This window comes from Astatotilapia calliptera, chromosome 7 (assembly GCF_964374335.1).
Source record: "Astatotilapia calliptera chromosome 7, fAstCal68.1, whole genome shotgun sequence".
NCBI lineage: Eukaryota > Metazoa > Chordata > Actinopteri > Cichliformes > Cichlidae > Astatotilapia > Astatotilapia calliptera.
Genome location: NC_137428.1, coordinates 19,768,834 through 19,788,181, shown reverse-complemented (window position 1 = coordinate 19,788,181; position 19,348 = coordinate 19,768,834). Strand labels below are relative to the sequence as shown.

The following is a 19,348-nucleotide window of genomic DNA, read 5'->3' as shown; positions in this document are numbered from 1 at the left end:
GGGGTGGGGCTGGGACTGAGAAGCCACCAGGGTTTTGCACGGTTGCCTTGGACATAAACGTGCCCCATTTGTTTTCTGTCCAGCCTGACCAAGCACAATTACTTTATCAGCCATTAGCAGAGCGTTTGATGTGAGGGGTCCTGCTGCGCTAATGAGCACAGCAAGCAACTTCTAGACACACCAAGCTGACGATGCATCAACAGGCCTGCTTTGGCAGAGCACAAGAGCACCTGGTTTCCATTCACAGACCCCAACACATAACACGCCCAAGCAATCTATGGGTAGTTACTGGTGCATGTTTTGGCACCAGTTTTACTCAACAGCGCAAAAGGAAACGCTTAGTTCATGAACGAGGTGAATGCACGTGCTCCAGAAATGCCCATTCATCATCTTTGACATAAATGAATTTGTCACACAGCATAGTAATTCAAGTGTGTTGGAGCTTGTTTAAATAGAAAAGCAAGTTGAAATTTTTGTTCTATCCGTCGTGGTAAATGAAATGAGCTGTACTTAATACATTAGCAGCAAGTAATAATATAACTATGAAAAGAGCTCATTTCACAACAGCAAATTATAATTCTGGGCTGAAATTATTCATGCAAAAAACCATTATAATAGAGCTTGCAAAGGCTCCCAGTGGTTGAAGGCTATTTCTTAGTGCCACGTGCATCGTGAATGTAACCAAATCACCGCTCAAGCAACAACAAAACAACAGCAGCAAAAGGTAAGTCAAATGTGCACCAAAACTGTTCAGTCTGTAGAGCTGATACTTTCCTTCATGACAACTGTAGAAGGATCGAATTGTTCCTATTACAGTTCTCTAAATTGTATTAAGGTCTAAATTTAGCATTATTAGGGGCGTGGTCACTATGCTGCCATAGCTGTGTCACTCTCTGAGGTCTAAGTGGTCACACAAACCCTAAAAGCCTTTACACACCAGACACGTAAAATCAGCTAATATTACTTGGGTCAAAAATATTTTTCACCTATTCTAATTGCAGCTTTTAACAGTGACCATGTAATTTCATCTGACGAATTTGTGACATTTTTTTTTAACCAAGCCCAAGTTTTCCTATATTTTGAATCAAAATAACCAGATCTAAGAGTCCAATCGCTGGATTTGGCAACACGTGAAATACTAGTGGAACTGGTGCAATACCTCAGACAAACTGCCTCCTCAGATTTGGTCCCAACTCTCCGAACAAGAGCTCAAACTGCCCCCACTGACATCCTGAAATATATATAAAGCTGCTGTGATACAGCTCCGACTGCTGGATCACACAATCAGATTCTCCCTGCTGAGGTCTTCTTCTGAAGATTGGATGCATCCAGAATCTGTTTCTTCCTGTTCTTCCATCACGGTGCCTTCTTTATCTCTTCTACGCATAAGATCAGTAAAATCTTAAACAGATTACACAGTTTGATGTATTTTATTGGTAGGTTTCTGTTTTGGGGGGGTTCTTTTTTGAGTCAGGACACTGGAGAGAAGATGGAGAAAACACATGGCAGATTCTCTCCAATAACCTCCTGGCTTTAGCTCAGCAACCAGGAGGTCTATATTTTAATTTGAAATTAAAGTAAACAAAATGCAGTAGAGTAAAAAGGTGAAATACTTTAACACAAAGTAACACAAAATACATCCATGTCTGCACAAAATCTTATTATGTGGATAATGTCTGTATGAACCTATGTGGGTGACTGACCAAGAGCATGTCCCTCAGGGTGGGAGAGATTTAGATAAGGCTTCTAAACTATTGGCTCCTTTGCAACCCACATAATTGTTTCTTGCCTTGTCAGATCACATCAAATGATACAAAACTCTGTGAAAAGAAGAAAATCAGAGGAGTGGCACACCTGAACTGTTCTTTAGACTGTTAATTTAGTCCTGTGGATTGTCCCTGGTTCAACCCCCTAAGCCATTTATCTTGTTATTTGGACAAACAAGCAGCCACAGGTGGCACTGGCTGTTGTAAATCACCGTGTTCCCACACAGCTTCATCCTATTTTGGTGTGATCCTCCATGGCTTCTTTATAGGACAGGACTGTGTTAAGATCTGCCAGCCCTGTAATATCCTCCCTCAAGATGGTAACAATTACAACTACTATCAAAGAAGTAAAATAAAAATCACCATTTTCCCCACATCGTTTCTTTAAAGATATTACTAGACAATGAGATTTATGCTGAATAGGGTTATAGATATGACTTTGAGCTTTTGGTGTTACGAAAGAAAATCCAAATCCTGTTCTTGAAGTGAGAGGAGACTGAGGCCCAGACAGAATATGGGAGAAATCTGTTCATTTCCTGGACCACACTTCAGAGATCAGACATCTGTCTTTCTGGGAAATCCATTATATCCTCCTCCTATACAGCTAGACGGGAAATAGAGAGTCCAGTTTCGAAGAGTTTGGACACAACAAAAGAATCCAGTTGAACTGGCACGGCGTTTGCGCCTTAACTTTAAAACAAGGTCACTAATTTGAGCCTCCATCTCAAGTAACATCGCTTTACCACATGTGGCCCACTTCCCCCTCGTGCGCCACTCATAATGAGGGACAGTAGGTTATAATTCCACAGAACACAATGACGTAGTCAAATAGCAGACACATAACCACACACAGCTTACCGGACCGTGAACACTCCCACACAGGAATGAAAAAATGAAAAACCCTTTTTTCTGTTTGCATTGTGTGGGCTTAAATAGTTACACTCATGTGGAATAAACACATTCATCTCCAATATTTGATATTTGCTACACTGAGTGTTTGTAGAAGGGAGTCGCTGCGTCTCTCTTCAGATGTAATTTGGCATTCAGTAGGCACGATGAATGCATTGACGGCAACGTTTTTGTTTTGAGTTTTATGCATTTTTCCATTCTTCCTGTCACTCTTGAGCAAATAGAAGCAATTTGTCTAATAAGCCTGAAATGTGACAAGCGTTCGATGTGGAACAGAGTGAGTGAAAGAAGCTCTTTTGTGTGCGAGCAGAATTTGTTTTCTTTCTACCTGTCATGTACCCAAACACACGTGTTCGCCTTGTGCTCGTATCTGCTGGGCCAGACTGCACACCAGGAAGAGGCAATAATTGCTTCCATGTGCTGGCTTCCCTCTCCACCTCATGTGTGCGTCCTTCTTTCCTCCGTGCAGCGCTCAATCAAACCAGGTGAGCGCGGCCCGGGTGTGGACGTGAACTGAACCCAGTGTGCTCTCCACTCGAGTGCTTTTTTTCTTTCCCACAGCAAGGTGGACCTTTCTAGCCCAGACATGCTTGGTCTCCGTGCACCAGATGTGTGAAGGATTAGATGAGAGCACCCGGAATAAGACTCAGTGAAGCACAATGTGTCACTGCTCATGCTGTGTAAACAAACCAACTCAATTTTTAAGTGTACACGTGCGCTGTCCTGACATGCCAAGAGAACCGTCCCGTTCGTGTTTTGCTGAGTTGAGTAGAAGATTAGGATAGGTGGATTAAGATGTGTGCCTCCAGCATATGCTTCCTCAGAACAGCTTGCTGGATGATCAAATATCTTTAAAAAATTCCCTTTCCCATAAGTCTTGCTGACATCAAATGGGTCTGTGTTGACCGTTAGCCTTTAATTTGCTGAGATTCACCAGCTGTTCGGAGGTGAAAAAGGAAGCTTCTCCTGACAGCAATCCTCCACCAGTGATTGCCTTGTAGGCCAAACTGTCTAAAAACATGTTCTTATCTTTATATTTAAAGCATAATCCTCTGCATGAGAGCTATAAGCTTGATTCAGATTTTGGATTTAAAGAAGAAGAATTCTGTGGTTGTCTGTCCTGCTAGTGTTGTTTCTACCTCACCCTCGGCCGATGTGTTGCTGCTCTATTACTCTATTGCAGAACTCGGTTTGTCTGGACATGCAGTTCTCATATTTCAGCTAAAACAACTCATTTACTGCTATCTCAGATTTTAAGCTAAGTATGTGAAGTTACGTTGGACACTAGTGACTGGTGTCTGTTGTCCTGTTGTCTATATTGTGAACAAAGAAAATATTGTTAAAGGCAGAGTGTCTTTTTTCATGTATTTGGCAATGGTTGGCTTTGCTCTGACTTTGTATAATAGCAGACAAGACACACACACACATACTCGGTTCATTGAGTGCATCCTTACACACAAAGCTGAGGAACATTAATGACAACTTAAGCTTTGGAAAATAATACTGAATGCAAAACAAATAAGGCTTTACTTCACACAGAGTGCCCCTGTCTGAGATCACACACTCCAAAAAAAAGAAAAAGAAAAAAAATTCTGGCTCCTTTTAGATGGTAAATATTTAATCCTGCTTATTTCTTGTGTTAAGTCTACACGTATAAATCAGTGTACTGCTTCAGTCTATAACAAGTTCACTTTACTCAGTCAAATGCAGTAAGATAAAGATTTGTAAAACCAAATAGGGCTCTGTTGGTTTCATTTACGCAAATGCAGCATTTTTTCACTCTGGAGGATCTGCGAAGTGTTCTTTACTGAAAGCTTTTCAAATGTTTCTGAATTTGGTAAGTAAGCACAAGTTCATTGCCATGTCGCTTTGTGTTACAATTGCAAAACTATTCATTCTAGCAGCAAGCTACATGTTTTAAAAGTTTCTCTGTAGCTAGCTAGCTAAGGGTAGATGCAGAGTGGGCTAAAATACTGTTTCCATTACAAGCTTGAGTATTATTTGTAATTTTTTAAGGGAGTAAATTAGGCACAAAACTCTTAGCAGAACATTCCTTTTGAATATGGACACATGAAAGTGAGGGGGTACTGTGTGTAATGGCAGTGATGCTAAAATGACTGGATGCACCAGTAAGAAGAGGGTAGCTTTATATCCCATGTAGTGGAACAAATACACAATTTATACATAATTTAATCGTTGACATCCACTGATGTAAAGTGCACTCATAGGACACTAGTTACACCTTACTAATATTGGGTCCGACCCCGTTTGCCTTCAGAACTGCCTTAAATCTTCCTGGCACAGAGAAGGTGCTGGAAACAGTTGCGCACCTATTATGCGATTCACCCGTTCCACCACATCCCAAAGAAATAATTTCTACTTTACATGGCTGGTTGTCCTTCTGGAAGGAGCCATCAGAAGACGGATGCACTGAGGACACAGTTAACAACAATATTCAGGTAGGCTGTGGTGTTTAAATAATAGGTGGTACTAACAGGCCCCCACATCATTACACCACCAACAGCAATCTGAAGTTATTGGCCAACATTCTTCTCATTCAATTTTGATGAGCCTGTGCAATTTTCAGCCTTGGTTTCCTGATTTAGCTGACAGGAATGGCACCTGGTGTAATTTTCTGCCTCTGTAGCCCATCTGCTTCAAGGTTTATTGTGTTCTGCCTTCAAAGATGCTTTTCTGTATACCTTAACAGTAAGAAGTATAAATTTGAGTTGCCTTCCTATCATCTCGTCCTCTGACCTGTCAAAGTGTGCCTTCGTCCAATCGATGTAAAGATTGGTAGCACTGGAGAAAAAGTTAGAGACTTATCAAAGTCTGTAAAATTCCTTCTCTGGCGAACATAAATGTCTGTATCAGTTTTCATGGCAGTCCATCCGGTACTCAGTGAGATGTCTGAACCAAGGCAAAGGTAATGTCTTTTAAAGTTGTGCTGCTAGCATGGCTAAAAATAAAAACAGTCAAAAACTGTCAGAAAAACAGGAAAAGGTTGCATCGGGGTGGTTTGTATGAAAAACAGAAAGAAAGGAAATGCACAGCCTAGCTGACTGGGTGTCGAGAAACTAAAGCAGTGATTTACAGCAGTCTCCATCTACAGAGTGAGGTGTGTAGGTGTAGGCGAAACATCCACTCAGTTGGAGTGAATGAGTCTGAACGCATCCAGCTGGTGCGAGTGACTGAAAGAGCAGCTGTATAGTCTGAAATGATCCGAGAATGAACTCACAGTTTACACATGGCAAAACCATCAACCATAACTTCTAACGCTGACTTTGCGGGGGCTTTCATTAATACCCTTGCATAATACTGAGTAATCTAGCGAGACACTAAGGCCGCATTGTTGTTTTAAAAATGGTATTTTCCCTTATTGCACGGAGAATATCTTTGTGCACCTTTCATCAATCTTCTAACATAATAGCTATGTTTTTCCAACAAGAGCAGGATCACGTTACAGTGTCCATAACTGACGCCGCCTTGAGCGATTTTACAGGGATATGAAGTTGGGCAATTTGGTCAGGTAAATAAAAGTAAAGAGGAAAAAAGCAGCAACAGTTTAATCGGTATTCTGTTATTTCTAAGTTTTAGACAAGTCCAACTTCAGCTCGAATACCTCAAGGCCTGGTACTAATTGAATCTACAACAGTAATAAGTTTTGCCTCATTTCTACACATTTTTTTGTACCATATTACTTCTACAACATTTGATGTATAATTTGTATTCATGTCCTCTGCGCCGAGTTCGACGATTCCAGGAAACTCGGCGGCGTTATCCACCATGACATACCAATTTGGCTCAAGAATTTGCAGACTAAATATGCTGCAGGATGTGGGTCCATTTATTAGGCCTCTGCCTTGAGTTCAGAGCTACAGTCTGCCTAACACCAAAAATTCAGGCAATTTAATGCTGTAATTTCAGGTTTGGAGTGAGTCCTCTCCACCAGACTGGGGTGAGGTTTCGATAGAAGCGACAGATTTAATGAGGTGTTGGCTCAGACCCCTGTGACTTGCCGACTGGCTGCTGTTACATAACTTCATCAGGTAAGACAGTGCAGTGCCTGTTAAGGCTCTACATCCTACAGCGTAATGAGCCCTTAACCACTCAGCGCAGTAGCAAGGAGACTTATGGTCACCTCCAGCTGTGTCTGTAAAAGTCTGTCCGTTCTTCAGACCTCCTAATGTAAGTCGTTTTATGAAAGAGCTTCTTATGAGGAATGTAATTATTATTTTCTTTAATAGTGTAGTTTCCCTGACATAAAAAAAAACACTTTCCCCAAAGTCTGTACCTGTAAATCATTTCAGTTATGCCAGAAAATGTCACATTGACCAGATAAACTTAGTAACTGTACAGGATTTTCTTGTGTGTGCCGTGTGAATAATATGATTCAGAACTAGGGTGAAAAGTTACAAACAGACACACACACGCACAAACTTCTGCACAATCCAAACAGCTTGATCTCACACCAGAGGAAGGAAAACAGCAATTACGTCTCCTGATTGCAAAAATAATGCTATAGACACACTAGGGAAACCAGTGGTTGGATACTGCGACACGACCAGTATTATTCGGATTATTCGGATACACGATGGCTTTGAAATGGTTCCTTCTTAGACATGGACCAGGTGTGTGACATTTAGCAGTCAGCTGCAGGCTTCAACGCAACTATTGTGCGTCAGGATGTCAACAAAACAAAGTCAGCCTGCTGTCAGCCTACAAATGAATGGGGTTAAGGTGGCAATGTTTGTGATAATACAGCGATTAACTGTGAAATCAGTGAAAAATCACAAATCTGTTGCCATGTACATAATATGTACATGCAGAAATTCACCTTAAATAGAAATGTGAAATAATTTTTCTACATCTTCCACAAAAGGAGTGATGTAGTTAGAACTACAGGAGTGGTGTAGTCTAGAAGAACAATTCAGCTGCAGAAAAACATATAACATTATACCAGAACACAACCAGCTGGCAACCAGTTGTTCATTTCTGCTATTGCAAAGAGTTACATTGAAGGACAAGCTCCAAACTGGCTCAGATCGATTGCAATGTGTTGGCAATCTCTTCGAGAATGATTGCATTAAGTCAGTGTCAGACTGCCATTGTTTGGAGACAGGTTACCTCCCACCAGGTGATCCAGCATATGAATAAAAGTATCTGCCCGAAATTTTGAGGCTGTTGAATACCTCTCGCTGCAGATATTTGCAATCAGACATCAAGTTCGAAAAAAATCAATGTAGTTGATTCATTTCAATTTTATTTTATTTATATAGCACCAAATCACAACAACAATTACATCAAGGTGCTTTATATTGCAAGACAAAGACCCTACAATCATGCAGATGACCCCCTACGGGAAAGCACTAGGCAACAGTGGGAAGGAAAAACTACCTTTTAAGAGGAAGAAACCTCTGACAGAACCAGGCTCAGGAAGGGGCAGGCATCCAGTTTTTACTCTAGTGTGACAGAACCACAAACCAGTTCATTATGAGTTAAGAAAAATGTTGAGTTTAATTTAAAAAAAACCCAAAAAAACATCTTAAATAAAAAAATATAAAAGGTGAATCTGATTAAAATTAAATGTGATCATAAAATATCTGTAGTTTCTTCATTTTTCCTACAATAAAACATCTTTTGCTTTGCTGTTAATGCCTCACCTGCCTCCTATTATGGACATTTAATCACTCTTGTTTTTTGACCTGTTTGTCTTGTCTTTGTTTTGAGTTGAAAGGTTTTAAAAAATGCGAATTGTCAGACCTCCTCTGAGCGAGGGAACAGCTCTCAGTGTTGTTTTATGTTCCGTAAAGCCGTAACTTGAAGTCGGCTACGTAGTACTTATTGGTAACACAGTACGTTTTGTTGTTTTTGGAGTTGCAGCAGTGTTGTAATCTTTAATGTCTGTTACACGTCATGTAAGTTGAGTTACGAGTGTGGGTATGAGGGTCTCGGGATTTGGTTGTATCGATGTCACAAATAAAAATAGTCAGGCGATGGTGTCAGACACATTTGGGCTTTAGTTTTATCTCTGAGCCAGCTGCAGCGCTCACTGTCTGACCTCATCAACCGCACCATGATGTGAGTCAGTCCAGGGCCTCCAGCAAACTGATGTGGTCTGTTGAGCTCCTGGCTTGGGCTGCCGACCACGCATGGAGGTCTGTGGAGCTTTCTGTCATCCAGAACCCCGACGCCTGCAAAGCATCATTCTAAAAGCCAATCAGAGGGCAGATAAAACTCTGAGCGCCCTGCTGCTGACTGAATGGAGTCTGTAACAGTTCACAAGCATGAAAAAAACCCCAAAAAACAGTGCGGCTGTATTCTGGATAACCACAAGGAGCACCTGTATTGGCGTATGGAAACTGTGACTCATTTGGTGTTGTTTGTTGCTATAGGTACTCGTGTTTATGCTTTTAAGTGGGAACATCATCTTGTAGCCACTAAGACTTGAAAGAGTACAACATAATTAATACAGGTTCTGTGGTAACATGGAATTAGGCTGGAGGAACTTACTTAAAAACATAAAATGGAACAGTGAAAGAAAGAGGGAAAAACAAGCAAAGCATAACTCTGACCTGAGCTTCCTCACCTCTACCAACTGTGGCCGGTCACGCGGTGCCAGACATGCTGACGACCCGGAGGCCATGTGAGCCAGCAGCCTGTCTGAAGCTCTACTGGCCGCTTAACGCGGCTTGTTGAGGCACGAGCAGCAGAGCGCTTGTTTCCTGACCTTGCCCAGGGATGGAAGTGGCAACCAGGGGCAGATAGGAAAGGTGTTACATCTGATCCCTGTAAGGAAAGTTAAAAAAAATCTGTCTTTTAGTTTTTTCAGGCAGAGTGTTAATAAATACTAGAAGTCTGTTTGCTGGAAGTGGGAAACACATTTTCAGAAATTCACCCCAAGCTTGAACTCAAGAGTCTAAAAATATTCTGACTCCGGTCTGGTTTGAAACGTGTTTTTGGTGGCCAAACGTGGGTTCCTAGACTCTAAAGGGAGCAAACCGTGTACAGCAGATTTGTGAAGGCGCCTGTGGGAATTGGTAGCAGCCAGCAGGAGCCAATGCAAAGAGTTTTCCCAGGTCACTCCTTCTCTGCATGGGGCCGCCTGAGGAGGGTTTTAAAAGCAGGTTCTGGCCCTGTTGCTCCTCCCTCAATAAGACTCCTACAATCCCTTCTTCACACACTCTCCCTCTCTCTCTCACACACACACACACATAAAAGCAGTCAGCACCCTCTATTAGGCTTAACATGACAGTTTTGCCTCATTTTTGATTCAGAAAGGAAGACAAGTACACAGATACGCCTCAACGGGGGGAAACTGCTGGAGTTTCAGACACATTTAAGTAGCTACAAAGAGAACTGCAGATCTGGGACCAGTTGGAAGGACAAAATGAACGTGTGGACGGCCCTCACACTGGCCTTGCAGCTGCTATTAAAAATGTGCTTACACGTGGAAGCACAGGCTTTGGGTGAGTGTCTTTTTTTCTTTTTTTGAAGTGTTTTGAGTCGCTTTTATGTCAGTTATTTAAATGTCACTGCATTTTTTTTTATTTGGATTATATGGTTGCTGCTTGGGATGACAAAAAAATCAAGAAGTGGAAAAACATCTTTCCTTTTTTTAGGTTTACACAAACACACATAAGGAACGATGTCTTTAAGGTTTCTTTTTTCTTTTTTATTTCTGACACCCTGCCTGCAATGTAATCGTCCATTTTCATTAGCTGTCAGAAAAGATTCAATGGCTCCACCTCTCAGTATTTTAACACACTTATGTATGAGTTTTAATGCATTATGGATGAAGCAGACACTGTGAAAGAGAATATGATATGCAGGCCCAAACACAAAAAGATCAGACAATGTGTGTGATACTCGCTGAGGTGCGAATAAAATGCTAAATATCCCAGTGAGTTGTAGAAGATATGGGGCAGTCAAATGCTTTTATTTGGGCTGGGTGTGTGTGTTTCTGACAGGAAGCAGGCAAAGATAAGAAAAAAATATTAAAAGTAGACAAAAGTTTGAGTATTAAATCCCACCATCTTTCCGCTGAAGTAAAGACATCCTGATTTTGATATCCATCTAGCCGGATCTGCTTGATTACTTCGGCTCGGGAGATTCAGCTTCCTGGCTCGTTTTAATTTAAAGAAAATCCCAGCTGGGTCACACACATGGGAATAATCAGAGATGATCTGGGTGCAGTACTGAAGTTCAAGACTCTCTTCTCTCTCACACTGTCTGACACGTGCTTGCAGTCACACACGCACGCGCCCGCATTTATTCAAGGTCACACACAAACTCGGGGCTACGCGACGCATAGAAATGTTGGCGTTTAGAGTTTATCGCCCTTCTTGCAAACCCCACCAGGTGATTGATGGCATACCTTTAAAATGCCCATTAATCCCTGGAGTCTTTTGGCAAATAGGTGCCTGATGGTATGTATAAAACAAGTCCAGATTAATGGAGTTTGTCATCTATCATTTCTCAGGCTCATTGTCTGCGTGACCACAAAACAAGGAGTGAGATCCATTTAAACCAGCCAAGTCTGGTTTTAGGTGCTCAAAAATGACATTCCATAAGCGTTATCTATGTTATTGATTAATATTAACATCTCAAGGATGGCTCACTGAGAGATGATATTACTGAAGTTTAAAGCGGACTCTCTTTCCTCTGGGCCATCCTCCAGGCCGAGCTATATCAAACTTTAAAATGAGGTAAAAGGGGGGAATATCCAGCTCTGCTTATCTTTGCAGAGTTTATGGTGAGTCTTAACTCACTGTTTAGCTCAGCTGACAAGTTCAGTTCAATTCAGTTTTTACTTATATAGTAAAGGTGCATTATATTGTAAAAAAAAACAAAACCCTACATTAATAGAGCAAAAAACCAAACAATCAAATGCCCCTCTACAAGCAAGTAACTGGCGACAGTGGGAAGGAAAAACTCCCTTTTAACAGGAGGAAACCTCCGGGACAAACCAATAAGGAGTCCACCACAACTAGTTGGGGTTGAGAGGAGGGGGACAGGGCGAAAGACACGCTGTAGAAGAGAGGGGGAATTAATGATAACAGGTGGCAGAAAGTCAAAGCCAGCAACTTTTTTCCATTCATTTTTCTTCCGCTTACAATTCAAATGTCAGCGTGGATCTAAGAACAAAGCTGAAAGTAAACGTAACCTAAATCAGTGATAATGACAATAACACATAGAGTTTCTGTGTTTACGTGAATATATCTTTCTGTAAATGTACACACGGCTAGCTGATTCATTGATTCACGTAGGCTGCACTCATCCAACAGAATATATTTCATCCAGTTTATTTAGTTTCACTTTTTAAGAATAGACACAGTGTCAGCGCAGAATCATGATGGTCTCCTGGAGAAATACACATTACAGAATACTGCTCTGTGTTTACAGTGGGGGGGGGAAGCTTTTGGACACTGCTCAATGTGTGCTTTGTTCTTGTTTGAAGCTGCGACATCAGTGCAGTGGGTTTCTGGGTTTATGACAACTCCCCATGTCAGCACAGACCATGTGATCTGCTTTCCAACATTATCGCACCGTAATGTTAAAGATCGAGGGTATTAACAAGTAAATCAATTAAAAACACATACAGCAATGCAAAAATAGCAAGAGAAATGCTGAAAGCACGTTTTTACTTAGTTTATACTTATTTTAGTTTAGTTTTTACTCAAGTTTATTCAAGACTTAATGGAAGCCAAAAGGAAAGCTAGTGTCAGAAGTAAAGTAGGAGTGCACGTGTAGTTACATTTGTAAACACTTACACATCTTAAAAGTGACAATATGCCATGTGATGTTTAAAAATGTCTAAAAAAATACACATAAAAGCCTAATATTGTTTGAATATCATGGTTTTGGTCCTGGGTAGCTAGATGACTCTTGGCTAAATGTGACTTTGCTTCTTCTGTTCTATACACTACGATGTTGTTAACGTAATTACTTCACTGCTGTTATGGCTGGCCTTTAAATATGATGCGATAAATTAAAGCTTGCCACACAGAAATGCTCGAGTGCGAAGCGTGTGCTGAAATGCTAAAACAAGGAATGCCAGCCATTTGCACTCTTTACAGTAATCGCACCGTGACAGATTTATATGCTGGTGTTAAGGAAAGGTCAAGACACTGTTTTCCTTTATGGCTTTCAGCTGAACTAGTTTTATGAAGCTTGAAATCTGAGGTTAATCGGGGGGTGAAGTGAGACACTTTCTCAGGGTCTCCTGTGTAAGACAACCCTGACCCTGCGAAGCCCTTTGTCCAGAAGACTTATGAAAAGCAGGACTGTGCGCTTCGTGTGTGTGGATGCCACTAAAGACACGATGCACACATCGAGCTTCCTTTGTTCTCTTTTCTTTTCTTTTTTTTTTATATATTAAAAAGTTCTTATCTTGATAAAAACCAAACACAAAGGATTCGAAAAGCTTTACATTTTTAGTGGAAGTAGTGTTGACAGCACGGTGCAAGCAGGCATTTCGGTGGCTTAGTCTCACTTATCTGCGCACATATTTAAAGGCTCTGTGTTGTGTCTGACAAAACACAAGGGACCCCAGGCAGACGAGAGAGATAAAAGAAAGAGCGAGAGATCTCATCTGGGGCAATCTTGGCTGACAACAGTCAGCGGAAGCATTTGGGAGCAATTTCTGCTCCCTCACGACAGAGGGCCGTGCGGACCGTTTCAGTGGTACTTGTGTATTCACGATGGTGCAGATGCGGGACTAGAGATTCAATGCGCATCCTCTTGTGGTTTGCCCAGCTCCCAAGCCACTTTATTAAAAGGAGACTCTGACCATGAGCACCAGTGTTCTGCTCCTCTCTGGCTTTTTACTTTTAAATTGCCTGTCAGTTGAGTCAGAACATCTAAATTTCACTGTGCTTTTGTCTGCAAGCGGAAGCTCCATCTCATTTTACAATTCAAACAGTTTTAAAACAAACCTAAGAGAAGATCATAAAAACAGCACACATCTAACGTCACTGTATGCTGTTTACTTACAAATCCGCCTCCTTTTGATTTGCCTGAGCCGACCCAGCCTGCCAAGTTTGCGCTGACTGATTGACACAGCGTCTTGCTAGAGCATCTAATGCTGGGTCAACATCATCATCTTCTTCTTGTCGACTCGGAATGTGTTTACTCTCGGATCAGAGCGCCGCTGCGGGTTGTAAATATTCACATCATCCATTACTCATGTGCTTTCCCGTTTCCCTGCCTTGCTATCTGTCTCAACAGTCTACGATCTGCTCACCTCACCCGACTGCCTGCCAGACCTGCTGCAGGGGGGCCTGACCGGGCAAGGGGTGAACGAGGCTTTCATCCTAACCTCCTTCAAGTTGCAGCCCAAGACCGGAACCACTGTGTTTGGCCTGCACAACCCCAGGGACAACAGCAAGTACTTTGAGTTCACAGTGATGGGGAAGCTCAACCGAGGTAGGAGGACATCAAAGAGGCGCTGGTTGTTTAAAGCTACGCCAATCAATGTCTTCATATTAAAAATGGATTAAACGTGATAATGTTTAAAGACTCTGCAGACAGACCTGAAATCCAGCAGACAGTGTTTGCCCCCACATAATGAACTGTACTGAGTTTGTGCCCCAAACTATTTTGGTTGTGGCCAAATAGCTACACAAATAATGACGTTGCTGTTGCTATGTGCTAAGACGCAATCCAAGCACAGATAGAGAAACAAATAGCAAACAATATCAATGCTTAACATCACATAAACCCTTTACAGCAACACAGTCAATTTTGCTCTATTCATTACCTCTTCTTCCTTCTTCCTCTTCCATGCCGTGTCCTCTTAAAGCCGTGTTACGGTACTTGAGGAGTGACAAGAGGATGGCCTCTGTCACATTCAACAACCTGGTGCTGGCAGATGGCCAGCAACACCGACTGCTGTTCCACCTCAGGGGGCTGCAGCAGCAGCAGCAGCAGCAGGGGCCAGGCGGGGTGGAGCTGCATCTGGACTGCAGGCTGGTGGAGACAGTCAGGGATCTCCCTGCTGCCTTCCAGGGTTTGCCAGCAGGCTATGGCACAGTGGAACTAAAGACTATGCAAGCCAGAGAGCAGGTGAGCCATCGCTTACAATATTTCCACACAATAGTGAATGCCCTTCTGTCACGATAATGACTCTGTAGGTTTCCAGATGGCTTAGCTGTGCACTTTCACTCGATTGATTTTAAACAGGAAAGCTTAGATGAACTAAAGCTGGTGGTTGGGGACTCATTTGAAAACGTTGCGTCGCTACAAGACTGCCACTTCCAGCAAAGAGACTCAGTTCAGACTCTGGGTAAGGTTCTTTCTGTGGAAATGTCAGTGAAAACACTCTCAGCGATAGGAAATGTTGAGTCAAAGGGGGGCAGACTCTGAGAAGCCCTTAGCTCTGTTTCAGCTGAATAAAATAACAGTCCTTCTCCCTCAGGGGTCAACACAAAGCAGCTGTCCAATCAAATGCTGGAGTTAACGAAGGTGATAAATGAGCTGAAAGACGTCCTAATTCAGCAGGTAACCACCTCTTAGCAGTCCCTCTGAGGCCACTTAATCTCTGCTCCGTCAATCCTGACCTCCCTGACAGCTCGCCTGACTGAATATAAACTTTTGTTCATTTTTGACCCGTTCCAGGTTAAAGAAACATCCTTTCTCAGGAATACCATCTCAGAGTGTCAGGCCTGTGGTAAGATAATGTCTATAGTAGCTGTCAGTCATTGTAGAGAGGAAAATTGAGGACCAGTTTCCAATTGTTTAATTTATCACAGCTGATCACTTTCTTTTTTTTCATTATCTCATGTTGTGTCACAATGCAAATTAAAATGGCACAAATGTGCACATTTTAATTTAATGGAAGACTTTCTTTTTGCTTTGTTTCTGCACTGACCCCTCAGACTCAAAACTCTCTCAATAAATTAGTTATCCTATTAGCAGATCGCACGTGATAATGGTATCAGTACATCCTTATCAGTATCCGTGCCTACATGATATTTTGATATTACTGAATGAATAACAGATGGTTAAAAAAAAAATCTTTATTTCCTCCTATTTAAAGGTCTAGGTGGCACAGAGGTGGTGAAGCCAAGGTGTGCACCGGGTGTCTGTTTCCGTGACGACATGTGTATAGAAACAGCAGAAGGTGTTGAATGTGGACCATGTCCTGATGGGTACACTGGAGATGGTTTTAACTGTGATGATGTCGACGAGGTAAAGCTCAATATCGCTCTGTGTGTGTGTGTGTGTGTGTGTGTGTGTGTGTGTGTGTGTGTGTGTGTGTGTGTGTGAGTGCGTCTATGTGGTATGGATTGACATTTGACCTGCGCTGTACCTGGGCTCCGGGGACATTTCGACTTTTTGCTGTGTATTCATGTGTCCCCCTAAAACATGACTTGTAAATGCATTTTTAAGTGTCTAAATAATAATTTTTTCTACTTCTTATGAGGTCATTATTTATCTTTTGACCTGTATTTGCTTAAACTGTAGTGTAAATTCATTTATTAAACTATAATTAAAAGATTTTCTGATTTTCTTAAAAGTCCACCTATACCCCTCACCTGATTTTTGTGTATTCCAGTGTATTGCACAGCGACGTTTCGAGTTAGAGTGGATGTGTGTAGGTACTGCAATTTAATACACATTTTCAATACACACGGCCGGAAGTCATTGTGATTGGTAGGCTATATATATAGGCGGTACCTACAGGAAACGGCGCCACAACTTTCGCGCGCGTGCCCTTTAACAAGTGTATGTCGACGGCAATACGAAGACGGATTAAAAACACAAAGGTAAGCCTTTTTTAATGTAAAATGCACCATGACTTTAATACTATATGAAATTATAGGTGCACAGGCCTATATTAAACTGGTTTAATTTATGCTTTATGGACTGTTAGTGAGTCTTTGAAGAAGTAAAACGGCCCCAGCGTTTGTCATTTAGTAAATAAAATAGGGCTGACGACTAACCGCGTCAACGCGATAAAGCGGGCTAACCCGTGTTAGGATTTACTCGGTGTTAAAGCATTATTGTGGCTTAAACGTGTTAATGCCGACATCGCGACTAACGCGATTAACAATTAAACCAGCGCAGTCTGAGTCAAAATCCCTGATGTCGCTGTTAGCTAATTTCGGGCAGTTTGTCCAATGTCTGTCATTCTGCTGACAGCCCTAAAATAAAAGCAAGGGTATAAGTGTATTTAGTCGTGTATTTATTTATATGCCTGAAGAAAAAACTTCTTACAGTTTTGATGCCTAAGCTTTCTCAGTACTTGTATCACTCTCTGCAGTCGCCATTACAGAAATGTCACATGTCGCCATTTTGAGTACTAGGCCTTTAACATTTTAAAAGAAGGCATAAATTAGCACTATGAATAAGTCAGCTGTGTTTATGCTGTAAACTACACTACTGCTAGTTCTGCTACTACTGATGATGATGACAATGATGACGATAATCGTAATACTTTATATGCTTTGGTAATACAGCCAATCGTACAGGAGAACATGCGAAGGAGACGCATTCCTCCACGGGAGGATGCAGTCTGTCATGTTTCTGCTGGAAGGGACAAACTGGGACTTGATATCCACTACATAAATGCCTTCAAAGGTAAGTTGGTCTTTAGTTTGGATTAGATTTGGAGTTTGTCACTTTGTCTTTTGTCACTCACTTGGTATGCCTCTGCAATTCAGGTCGGGGCATTTTCACGACTGTTCCATTCCAAAAAGGAGACTTTCTTTTGGAATACAGAGGTAAACTCATAACAAAAGAAGAATGTGAGCGGAGACACAGAGTTTATCATGACAGCCTGAAGGTGTTCATGTTTGAATTCAAGTTTGATGGAAAACTCTGGTGGTGCGTATTATATCAGTGTAGTTTGATTAAGATTAAATGACACATTGCTTTTGATTTATGAAAAAAAAAAGCTTCTTAACTAACTAGTTAAGCTAATACTTTTTTGCCTAACCCCACAGTGTGGATGCATCTCAAGAAGATGGGTCATTAGGCAGACTTGTCAACGACAACCACATCAGTCCAAGTGCTAAGATGAAAATATTAAATATCAATGGAAAGCCCCATCTATGCTTATTTGCAAGCAGAGACATAAGTCCAGGCGAAGAAATAGACTATAATTATGGTGACTCGGATTGGCTCTGGAGATGCAAGGTATTTCTACAATTGTACTTTTTGGAACTGATAAATTGCATACCCTAAGCCATTTTTACATTTGTACCTACTCAAATTGGCTTAACGTGACTTAGGGCATCTAGTTTTTCACTGAAATTGAGTATCACCTACTGTGCCTGGGGTAACTATAGCAATGCAGCCGAGCATCCAGTGATATAAATGCCACAGCAAGCATGGACGTCAAGGTGACAAAATGCCTGCTGCTCAGTCTATACTTTAGTGTTCAATTCAGGGATCACGCTGTTAATTTTGGTCGCTATTTCAAACATTTCAGAGTTTCAAAAATGATGGCTTGGATTTTCACGAAGGAGGCGCACTCATAACTTATCGAGTGACACCATTGACCAGCCACCTGGTGGCATTCAGTCTATGTCAAATTTTCTGATCACTTTGGATCACTTGGAACCTTGGTGCAGTAGTTACTGAAAAACTACATGGTACTATAACCTACTGGAAAAACAGGGGTAGGTACTAATGGAAAACAGGCAATTGTGATGGCTGCCACATCAAAGCCCTCTAAAAGCACTAAAAAAATATCAGCAGGTATGCAGAAATAAAAAATGGCTTTCGGTTTCTAAATTTTAACAGTGATTGATGTTTAATGTGATTCTACACAGCAAAATCTCCAGTGTTAAATTAACACTGGAGAGTGTCTATAAGGGTCCACACCTCTGAGTGTTAAATACAACACTGTTGAGTGTTAAATTAACACTTTTGACAGTGTTATATGTTTAAAAGTAACCTAGTCAGTTTTGAAGATTAACAATGGCTAACACTGAGCAGTGCTGATTTTCTAACACTGGAAAATAACTCAAAATGTTAGAAATAATCCAGTGTACCACTTAATGAACTAATAATTTAATCTATCATCATTCTTTATGGATGCTGTGTGTGTGTGTGTTTGGCAGTCACCTGGGTGTGATGTGATTTACATGGACCGTGGCTTGTAGGTCCTTTTCATTGTTTCAAAGTGCAAGTCTGGATAACATCTGAGTGTGTGTGTGTGTGTGTGTGTTAACCACCCAAATGTGACTTAGGAGGACCACACTGTTATTGGGGGACTCCGTCAAAGTTTGCTTCATGGTGACATCACTCTGGTTTTAGGAGGGGTCTTCTCGTATGTCTTGACAGTTTGACCTACAGCATGCAGAGCTGACTGCATGTGCTTTGTTTCTATGTTGAAATTTTTTGAAACTCAGGCTTGAACATTAAGATAGATAGTACTATACAACTTCTTAACTTCTTTTAGGCACTTTTTACTGCTTTAGTGCATGGGCTCTCTCTGGCTGTGTACTCTGGCTTCTTCCCACAGTCCAAAGATGTAGCTTATGGGGTTAGGTTAACTGGTGATTCAAAACTGCCCTTTGGTGTGAGTGCAAATGCTTGTCCTTCCATGTTAGACTGGTGATCTGTCCAGGTTGTACTGCCCTATGGTAGCTGGTATAGGCCCCAAAACTGCTACCCCACAATCCTGATAAGGATAAGTGGAAGAGGGTGGATGATTGCAAAGG

At 41.5% G+C, this 19,348-nt stretch overlaps 1 protein-coding gene and 1 long non-coding RNA gene across 3 annotated transcripts in view; both read left to right on the top strand.

The window, feature by feature from the left end:
• Positions 1–9,827: 9,827 nt before the first annotated feature.
• thbs4b (thrombospondin 4b) overlaps positions 9,828–19,348 on the top strand; it is a 38,038-nt gene continuing 28,517 nt past the window's right edge. Inside the window, exons 1-7 of the mRNA XM_026173477.2 lie at positions 9,828–10,144; positions 13,905–14,102; positions 14,479–14,741; positions 14,859–14,961; positions 15,094–15,176; positions 15,294–15,345; positions 15,715–15,866. Coding sequence (XP_026029262.1) covers positions 10,066–10,144; positions 13,905–14,102; positions 14,479–14,741; positions 14,859–14,961; positions 15,094–15,176; positions 15,294–15,345; positions 15,715–15,866 — 930 coding nt within the window. The 5' untranslated portion in view covers positions 9,828–10,065. The remainder of the gene's footprint in view (positions 10,145–13,904; positions 14,103–14,478; positions 14,742–14,858; positions 14,962–15,093; positions 15,177–15,293; positions 15,346–15,714; positions 15,867–19,348) is intronic.
• On the top strand, positions 15,878–18,529 carry LOC145429693 (uncharacterized). Of its 2 annotated transcripts, XR_013909968.1 has the most exons (4): positions 15,878–17,258; positions 17,342–17,504; positions 17,624–17,816; positions 18,112–18,527. It is a non-coding gene; the product is annotated as an uncharacterized LOC145429693 (long non-coding RNA). The 2 variants fall into 2 exon arrangements; XR_013909967.1 differs by having other exon boundaries at positions 17,624–18,529.